The sequence below is a fragment of the Teleopsis dalmanni genome, unplaced genomic scaffold (genome assembly GCF_002237135.1).
Source record: "Teleopsis dalmanni isolate 2A unplaced genomic scaffold, ASM223713v2 unscaffolded_contig_0967, whole genome shotgun sequence".
NCBI classification, from domain to species: domain Eukaryota; kingdom Metazoa; phylum Arthropoda; class Insecta; order Diptera; family Diopsidae; genus Teleopsis; species Teleopsis dalmanni.
Window position 1 is genome coordinate 1 of NW_024032349.1, and position 10,728 is coordinate 10,728.

General features: G+C 32.2%; 2 protein-coding genes across 2 annotated transcripts; both read right to left on the minus strand.

Annotated features, from left to right (window-relative positions):
- Positions 1 to 4,619: 4,619 nt before the first annotated feature.
- On the minus strand, positions 4,620 to 6,100 carry LOC119663833. Its single transcript, XM_038073434.1, has 3 exons — positions 5,990 to 6,100; positions 5,789 to 5,908; positions 4,620 to 5,719 (listed from the first exon to the last, which is right to left on the minus strand). Exons 1-3 carry the CDS (start codon positions 6,042 to 6,044, stop codon positions 4,782 to 4,784), a joined length of 1,113 nt encoding a protein of 370 aa, XP_037929362.1. The 5' UTR covers positions 6,045 to 6,100; the 3' UTR covers positions 4,620 to 4,781.
- A 2,782-nt stretch (positions 6,101 to 8,882) lies between these two features.
- LOC119663834 (transcription termination factor, mitochondrial-like) lies at positions 8,883 to 10,722 on the minus strand. Its single transcript, XM_038073435.1, has 4 exons — positions 10,255 to 10,722; positions 9,770 to 10,199; positions 9,481 to 9,628; positions 8,883 to 9,426 (listed from the first exon to the last, which is right to left on the minus strand). Exons 1-4 carry the CDS (start codon positions 10,685 to 10,687, stop codon positions 9,163 to 9,165), a joined length of 1,275 nt encoding a protein of 424 aa, XP_037929363.1. The 5' UTR covers positions 10,688 to 10,722; the 3' UTR covers positions 8,883 to 9,162.
- Between the last annotated feature and the right edge of the window lie 6 nt (positions 10,723 to 10,728).

A 10,728-nucleotide genomic window follows, 5' to 3' on the forward strand; every position in this document is an offset into this window, starting at 1 on the left:
CCTGAATATGAACGTCTATCGTTTAAGTCAGCGCCCCAATCAGCGTCAACTAGACCATACAATTCTTCATTGTTTTTCTCATACAATAGACCATAGTTGCTTGTACCTTTAAGATATCTTAGAATTCGTTTTGCTGCTTTCCAATGTTCCACGTTATAATTTGAATTGAACTGGCTAAGAAAGTTTACAGCAAACGCAATATCAGGTCGAGTTGTAACAGCTAAGTACATTAATGCTCCTATCAAGCTTTGATAGGGATACATCTTCATAACACCTTCATCAATTTTTGTTGGTTTCGTTAATTTAATGTTCAATTCTATGGGAGTCTTCACTGGTTTACAGTCTTTCATATTGAACTTTTCAATGATGCTTTTTGCATACTTCTCTTGTGAAAGAAAAACTTGATGCTTGCTTAAATTTTGATGAAACTCGATGCCAAGACAATTACTTACTATTCCCAAATCCTTCATTTCGAAATCATTCGCAAGTGCAGCCTTTATTTCTTTTATACGAAACTTATTATTGGACGCTATTAGTAAATCATCTACATATATTGTCATCAAAACAATGTCGTTGCCTTCTCGCTTAGTGAATACACAAGGATCCTGTTGTACTGCACTTAGACCCATATTCTGTAGTTTCTTTGTCAATTTCATGTACCATGATAGCCCAGACTGACGGAGTCCATAAAGAGCTTTCTTTAATAAACATACAGGTGACTTACTTGACTTAATCGCCTTTAACCAATGCTGCGCTGTTTCTTTAACTTTTCCACACAATATTGTTGAAGTTTTTCCCACTGGTTTTGATGAAACAACTTTGTTCAGGAATGGTATAAGATAATCGGGAATTTCCATGAAGACACTCTCTTCGAGCTCTCCATTTAGGTATGCTGTAATGACATCCATCTGATGGATCTCCAAATCCATTTTTGCTGCCAGTGCCGCAAGTAGTCTTATAGATGTTGAACGAGCGACTGGAGAAAACGTATCATGAAAGTCTTCACCTGGTCGTTGTGCAAAACCCTTCGCTACTAATCGTACTTTCTGTTTTCCGTCATCTTTAGTTCGAAGCACGAATCTATTCCCAATAACTCTTCGTGATTTCGGTCTTTCGACCACTTCCCATGTTTTATTCTTTAGTTGTGCCACCATTTCGTCTTCTAGCGCTTTTGACCAGGAATTTGTTTCATCGCTTTCAAGTGCCTCCAAAATCGTTACTGGAGTTTGATATGTAGTGAGAAACGCCATTTCACAATCTTCAAAAACGTTGTTGTCAGGTTCATCATCTGAATGGTTTTTATCAGCAATTTTTCTTATTGAACTTGTATTTTCGTCTTCGTTGGATGATTCTTCACCATTCCGATTTGACGTGTAATATTCTTTTCGAGGCCTACCGCGTGAATTTGTGCGAATAAGTCTCGGACGACCTCTTCTACGAATGGAGTTTTCTTCTCGCGTATCTGTATTTTCTACAATTTTCGGATTGACCGACAGTTTCTGATTTTCACAATTTTCGAACGCAATATCGATATAATCATTTGTTTGGCAGTCGTTTTCATTGTTAATATAAATGTTTTCGTATTTATTATGATAGATATTTTTGTTTACGAACACGACATCACGGCTTATTGTTATATTTCGTTTTGTAGGTGACCACAGGCGATAGGCTTTCGCTTCGTTTGAATATCCAACAAACATGTAAGGTTCTGACTTAGAATCGAATTTATCTCTAGTCTTATCCTTTTTTAGGACATATGCTTTAGAGCCAAATACTTGAAAATGTACAATAGTTGGCATTTTACCAGTCCACAACTTGTGCGGTACTACACCGTTCAATGCTTTTGTAGGACACCTATTTCGAATATAGCACGCTGTATTTATGGCCTCTGCCCAAAAATTTGGCGGAACTTCAGCTTGTTTCATCATGCAACGGGCCATTTCAACTAGAGTTCTGTTTTTACGTTCAGCAATACCATTTTGCTCCGGCGTATATGGAGCAGTTAAGCGTCTTTGTATACCAAATTTCCTCAAGAATAAATTAAATTCAGAATTAACGTATTCTTTACCATTGTCTGATTGTAAAGCCTTAATTCGTTTACCCGTAAATGTTTCTACTGCTCTTTTGTATTGCTTAAATACATTTAATACATCGGATTTTTGTTTTATAAAATATACATGACAATAGCGTGATTTGTCATCAATAAATGTTACGAAATATTTTGCATCCGAATTTGATGCTGTTCTCATTGGTCCGCACACATCACTATGCACGATCTCTAATAAATCACTTGTTCTAGTTTCTTTACGGAAATGACTTTTGTGTTTGTTTTTCACTAATACAAATTTCGCAAGTCGGAAGTTTTTGTTTAGGATTTAATTTTAATCCGTGTACTAGGTTATTACTAGCCAATTTTTTAAGATCGTTTTCATTTATGTGGCCCATTTTCTGGTGCCACTTTTCAATGTCACATTTTTCTTCAGCAACTTGTGCAAAATGATTTTTATTTTCAACAATAAAAAGATTTCCACATCTTTTCGCTCGAGTTATAACCTTCTGATATTTGTCCAATACAATTGCATCTGAAGGGCGAAAATGCACTTCATATCCGCTGTCTACTATTTTTGATACAGAAAGTAGACTTGTACGCAAGTCTTCGACATATAGAACTTCTTTAAGATCAATATTATTATCACGACCGTCTACGTCTACAGTTATTTTCATTTTACCGACGCCGTTTATATTTGTTGTGTTGTCGTTTGCTAAGTTAAGCACTTTATTCGATTTTTGAAAGTCTGTAAAATATTCACGGTTTGCACTTAAATGGGCAGTACATCCACTATCTAGGCACCAATAATTTTCTTTTATTGAGCTAATAAATGCATCTTCAACATGATAGCTAAAATTATTGTTTACAGATTTTTCCGAATTTTTCAATTGCGTGTTATTTTCAGCTTTTGCTTTATTTTTACATCCACGTGCAAAATGTCCGATTTTGCCACAATTAAAACATTGTTTGTTTCGTTTAGAATCACTGTATCGTTTGTTTTGTTTTGCGTTTCGGCTTTTATTTCGATTTATGTATAGAGAGTTTTCATCACTATGTCTGTCTTCTTTTGTCCTTTGCGATTCAGCTTCTTCTAATATTTTCACTCGAAGTATGTCTGGCTTTGGCAGCTCGTCGCGCGTTTCTAACGCGCACCTGAAAGTATTAAACGAATCGGGTAGGCTATATAGGAGCAGTATGGCCAGAAGCTCATCCCCGATGGTGACGTCAATTTCCTTTAATTTTGCCACGGCTTCAAAAAAATCGTTGAGGTGCTCTCTAACCTTTTCACCCTCCTTCATGCGCGAAAGTGCAACCTTTTTCAGCAACGTCGCCTTGCGCGCAGGCCCTTTTGATGAATATGTGGCTTGTAGTTTCATCCACATTTCGTTTGAATTTGTGCATTCTGCAATTAATCTTAATTCTGATGCACTTACTGATAACATTATATCAGCGCACGCTTTCTGATCAAAGCTGATCCATTTTGCAGCCGCTTCGCCCGTTGGACACGACGCAGTACCTTCGACATATGACCATAAATCGTTTTTTATGAGAATAGCTTTCATTTGTAATTTCCATGTATCGTAGTTTTCCGCGTTAAGCGGTTCAACTCGAATCACCGTTCCCGACATTTTTATACACGTATTAAATCTACTTTTTATGTGCACGTGCTTTTTACTTCGCAGTGGAAGCGTGCTGGGCCCATAACCTATTATATATTTTTAGCAAAAGTGAAACACGGTCCGATGTATTTTTAACATGTTCTTTACTTCGCTTTATTAACTATACTAAAAATGAATAATGAATAATAATTACAAAAGGAATATAGAATAATGACAGGGCAGAGTTGCCAGGCAATTAATATTTAAACAGTACTTTACATAACAACAGATGGATATATATTTTTCTTCTAAATGTTTAGTCATGTTCTTTAAATAAATAAAATAAGCAAATTATATATCCACCTCATTCTAAAAACAGTAATATATGTAATATTATATAACAGAGTTAGCAATAATGATATTCACTATATATAATACACTATATAATATTATAAAAATTTATTTATATACGAATATACTGCATGGATATATTTTTATTGCATCACGGACAACTTTTAAAACTAACCTAATATGTGCAAAATAACAGAATCTTGGATCTATTATATATAGTTTAGTTTTTTTGTAGCTCCCAAAACATCTAAAGATTTTGGAGACTTCTTGTAAATCACTAAATCCTGCTTATATTGGCAATGGCAAGAGAAATATGATATCAACAGAAGATACCGGTATACTATAGTACTACATAAAAAATATCTGCTATTAATATGAATAGGTAAGGATATGACGTCTATAGAAGAACCTAATGTCGGGCTAAGTATGCTTTAAATATTCGAACTTTAGACTGGATCTACAAAATACTTGTCCTTTGCTACCATGAAGCCATAAGAGTTTTCTGTAATTACTCTACTTAATAGTTGCAGAAGGAAGATTCAGGGTCATTCTTATGACCATTGGTTTCTTTTAGTGATTAAAATGTAAAAAAAAATTTAAAAAACAATTAAAAAGCATTTTATTGAATTTTATCAAAAATAAATATCGATGTTTTTGGTTCCGTTCCATGTGGTGATTTATTTTCGCGGAAGGTCAATATTCAATCAAACTTAAATACTTTATGATAAATAAATTATGTAAAATTGTGAATTTTACATGTAACGCAAATAAATAATTTATTATTAGTGGTTGCTGCTTTTCCAGAGGTTTGCTTCAACCCTTTTAATCCCGGAACAATTGCCATTTTCAGATTTCCGTATTAAACGATTTTTTATTAATTGAGATTTATTCTTGTCTACGTTTTCTGAGATCTTTTGGCACTTTTTCTTACTTAGCTCTGCATTATGGATTGGTTCTTCAATGTTGATGGATGGGATGTTTAAATTAGAACTGCAATCTTTTTCTATTCTGTAAGTCAACCCACCATTTTTTAAATGTGGTTTGATCACATTTGCATTCGTGTTCTTAGCTTCAGCAACTACCTCTTTGCAATCACTGATAACATTTGGAGTAACTACAGGTCGACGAGGTTGTTCCATGCCATCTTGACTTTTGGTTCCACCATTTTGACTTGTGGTTGCAATATTTTTTTTCGAACATTGACATCTACAAATTCCATGCTTCAAGTATGGATCTGGAGGGCTTTGTTCAATCTTAAGTTTTGTGGACTTATTAGTTTGTTGTGTTCCGCCACAAATTATATTGGCAAAACCCTTTTTCCCAATTTCAGCAGGTACTTTTTGAGTAAGCCGAGTGTCTGCAGGTGACCTTTGCTTGATATTATTTTTTGCATCATTTTTAGGAACATTTTTCAGGGGAATTGTGCTACGGACTGCTTTTGTTTGTAAGCACGAAAGTTTTTCATCCATTTTGACTGGGTTTATTTTAGTTTTTGGTGCAGGCTGATTTACTCTGTCATATCTCAAACGTTCTAATGCTTTAGGTGCATAAACCTTATAAGCTGTGTGCTTTGGCAAACAATCTGTGTGCTTTGGTATAGGTGCCTTAGCAGTGGACGTCTCAATATTTGTCTTTGTAGATTTCAAGAATTTATTTTTTTCTTCTAAATTATATTGAAATCGTTTAAGATCAGCGGTTACTTTTTCCCTACATCTTGAGCCTTAGGTGTGTTGTAAATTTTTAAAAGTTAATACTTATCATATAATAATTAACAACAGTGAATCCTTACCTGAATCCGATTTGGGACCGCTCTGCGCATCCCAGATTGTAGATTTATAATTGGTTGCATTCATTCGCTGTTTGGAACAAGTTTTTTGTGTCGCTAGTATAGGATTTTTTCTAAGTTTAGCTTTAACAAGAAATGGCGTTTTTTGAAAAATATATTGCAATATAATAAAAAATAAAAAAATTGCATAAAAGTAAAGGTTACCATTTTTGTCTTTTGTACTGCAGATTATGCGAGCCATCTGTGTTGTTATCTCCATATTCTTGAATCTCCTTTAAGAAATTGATATTTAATCAGGAAATAAATTTGAAACAACTTTGAAACAAACTATTTAGACAATAAATTTTTTTATAGAATATTTTTAAATGCTTTGGTCACTAAGTTCAAATGAAAACAAAAATGGCGTTTGCCAGATAATAATTACACAGATAATATCTGTTGTAATTGTTTTTGACGAGAGTCATTAACATTGCAAAAAAATTTTGCCAAATATTAAAACTTTCTAATATTAATTTTTAAATATTACACGTAAATATTTTTAGGTGGAACCAAGATCGAAACCTATATAGAATAACCTGCAATATTATAAGAAGCAAACTGATCTAAGTAGATTCTAAGTCTATCAAAGGAAAATATTGCACTTTAAGACGGAGTTTTGAACTGTTGACCCAAACACTTATGAACGCGAAATTAGGATTTTGACTGGTGTTTACTATTTAGGGAATTTGTATTCTATTACTTTTTAATAGCTGTCAGGTTTTGATAGAAATAACTAACAAATATAATTAAATACTATCATTTAAATCAGGGCAGTTCAGATCAGATGCGATCGCGGGCCAATACCAATCACTGTACAGTTGAGAGGGTCACAAAAACAAAATCAAACGTTCATAGTTGTTTCTGATAAAAAAAAATACGGTTGAAATTGCAAATTTCAGTTTTAATCAAATTAGAAAAAATTTTAATTCATATATTTGGTATACCATAAAAATATAATGTAGTTTTATCAGTATACCAAAAGAAAGTTTGCATAATAGTAGTAGATTAACAACATGTAGCGGGCCACTGCACGTCCAGCGTATGCTCAAAATAAGCTGAACAGAAAAAATTACAAATACAGTGGTACTTCGGAGTGTCAACAAAGAGACCGAAATATTAGAGACAGTAAAACGGCGAAATTTGGAGTTTTTTGGTCATATTCTGAGGCATCCGGAAAAGTACGGACTACTGAAATTAATCATTGAAGGTAGAATTGTAGACAGACTGAAGAATTGATAACGCCTCTGATGTTCTGACATCGTTGGCTAGAGTCCAGTAAATAGAGTAATGTTATATAACGCCTCTGATGTTTTGACATCATTGGCTAGAAGCTATTTAGTGGAAATTTGCATAACTTCTGTAGCATAATAATTAGCATAAGTTAATTTGGAAGCTCTCTTGAGTCAATAAAATTTTATAATAAAGACAGTCATTTTAACACTACAAACAGCGTCTTTGCTTTTCCTTGGTCTCAGAGCTTCGAAGTAGTCAATAAAGCAAATTTATTGCAACGACTCGGACCGCGACTGAGTGATACCTCAGCAAAATTAAAAACGACGAATCCGTGTCGTTACAAATTTATGTCAATGATTTGTTAAAAGTACAAGATCACTTTTTCGAGAAGCTGTAGATAAAGTCAAAATAGCAATCATGTTAGCCAACGTTCGAAGTGGACAAGGGACCTAGAAGAAGAAGAAGAAGCGGGCCGCATGTGTCCCGCGGGCCGTGCTTTGGACAACCCTGGTTTAAATGATATTATTTTCTGTCAGTATTACATTGAAGAAGTGTTTTTCTATTATTATATATTGTTGTTGAATATTCACTACTGCATAATAGCAGGCTATACCTACTGCATACTGATATAGTATTTTCTATAAAAACACTTAAAAGAGGCCTCTCATTCACATTTCTCAGGGAGAACACGCTTTCTACTTACAGCGTAACCATTGCAACACATGCTCACTTCTATTAAGAATTCCCAGCTCTATGAAACGTACTTTACAATATTTCAGACTGTTCCTTATTCGTTTCTAAACTACAGTTCCACTCTGCATAACATTAACCAATAAATCAATTGAACGCACTAAAAAGATATAAATAGGATTTCTAATAGTTGATTAAACTTCCAGAAGTATTACATTTAACAACTATTTTTTATAACATTATATGCATAATATTAAATATTAAATATGTACAACTGATATTAAAAGTAACCACTTATATATCAAAAATATTTATAAATACTTTTTATATACTCTAACCTACTACATCGTTTAGGAATCCGTAAAACTAATTTTATAAATTGATTTTACGGAGAAACATATTTTTCCAGCACAACAAAATTAACTAAAGAGTATAAATTAAACATTATTTTTAAATTAAATTCAACAATTTTATTTAAAAAAATTGTTTTTCAAATTTTAACTTAATCAAATTTAATAAAACTTTATGGAAAATATATTGTAAATATTTTTGCAAAAAAAATTAATATTTAAAGTTACTATATTTTTAATATTTTATATCAAATTATATCAAATCTTGTAGTATATTGACATTAATATTAATCATATATTTGTAAAAATATTTTAATATAATATTAATAGTTAACAATTTTATTTAATTGTTAATGTTAAATTATATTATAACAGTTTTATTTTTATATTCATTTCATTTATATCGTTTATACAAAAGTTATAAGTAAAACTAAAAAAAAACAGTTTCCGTTTAGAAAAATTACTAAGACAAATTGCAATCCTATAAAATTTAATAAATAGAAAATTAGTGTTTTGAGATAAATTTTTACACATCATTTTGATTTTATATATTTTAGTGAATATCCGAGTTTTGTTTGAAAATATTAATGCATAATTTTAAAAACTTATTTATTGTTAACTATTAGTTTTCATACCAAATCTTTCTAAAACAAATTAGATGTATTAATTATGTAAATATTTAATACATTACATTAGAAAAATATGTTTAAATTTAATTCATTATAAATAAATACAACTAATATACTATATAAACAGTTTAAGAAATAAATTCACGTGCCTACATACAAACATTTTAGGTAATCTTTTTAACAAATATTTTTTACATTTTAGTTTACAAAGTATTTCTGGTTAGTTTTTCTGCATCTAATCTTAAAGTAATTTTATTTTTTTTATTGTAAAACTAAACTCAATAAAGTGATTTTCAACTTAACATTTAAAGCGATCTTTAAAGTATTGAAGAGCTGAAATATATGGTGAAGCGTGTTTAAACTTTTTTTACGTATATTAGGTTTAGCAAAGTAATTCAAAATTAACGAGCGTTGCAGGCCTTACTAATATTTCATATTACGTGGACTTATTGTCTTCTGCGGATTCGTTGAAAGTATGTGATTTGTTTCGGGTATCCATCCACTGCTTTACAAATTTCTCATATTCTCGTTTACTGCGACAAATTATTACTAATGTGCTCGGACGACAACCTATTGATTTCAACTCTTCAATGCGAAACTTTGTAGTTTCCAAACTATGACAGAGTATACGCGGCACTTGTGCAATATCGAAACGCGAGAAACCACCTTCTCCCAGTAAATAATCCAAAACCTCCTTAATCTATAAAAATAACAGTTGAAACTAATAACAATTTCATTAGTTGCTTACACATACCTTAGTTACTCTAACTCGTTGTACTTGCGGATGTTTTGCCATTATAGCTTTAGCTTCAACTTCAGTGAATTGCAAGCGTTCGCCCAAGTATTTTGCTACAGTTTTATTGCCTAGCACTGCCAGTTCGTCTAGCGTTAGTTTTATAGACCTGTTAATATTGAATTATAATTATTTTATAATTATCATAATTGTATTGTTTTTATATGTCATTTTAGCAGTAATTAAAGATATAACACATATTCAAATAATGTGCTTCAGCATTAAATTTCAATATATCTTCATTTCTTACCTCTGCAATATATTTTCCGGACACCGTATCATCCATGGCATAACTTTCTCTTTTTTGGCAACCTTTACACGTTCTAGACGATTTTTTACTGATTTTGGTGTATAACGAAACGCCCATAAATCTTTTAACAAATTCATGGGTGAGACATTATAGTCAATCATATGCTTCAGATTTGATTCAAAAATATCGAAAGGCATCTCTAATATAAATAAACGTTTTGACAAATATTTTGTTACCACTTGAGGATCAACTCCTAATTTTTCACTTATATAATAAACACGATTGCCATAAGGAACTATATCTGCTTCACGACGTAAACCAGAACAAAGTGAATGTAAACGTGTTACACTAAGTTTCAAGAAAGGCACCCAATGATTTATATCTCGCATCTTTAATAATTTTAATTGTTTTAACTTTAGTTCCAAGCGTGCTAAAAATTAAACAAAAAAAAAATCTAGTATGTCACATACTGTGTGTATACTCACATTTTTCAATCGTTAGAAGCCATGGATACTCCAAACAGCTAGCCTTACTCACACCCTCTGCAAGCAGTATGTCTAATGAATATACTAAGGCTCGTTCACGGCAGGCACGCTGTACTGTCTCATCTTTAAGTATTTGTCGTATTTCATCATTCTTTAATCTAAAACGTGTACGCAATGCAGCGACAAATACATGTCCATTTTTTCGGCCCTCCTCGTCCCTTGGATAGGGTACAATATAATCTGTATCGCTATCATATAATGTATTGGTTTTAAAGTCATCCTGTGTATTTAACGCTATACCGTTATTTTTACATAATGTCATATGGTTTTCATTATGAAAAAGTTTATGCTGAAGTGCAATAATGCCCTGCGGTGTGCAATTTGTTTGTATAGTTATTGCACGTTGAAAACCGCATATAACCTGTCTTAACATTGTGTTATTGTACTCATCCAGTACTTAGATTTATAATTGTT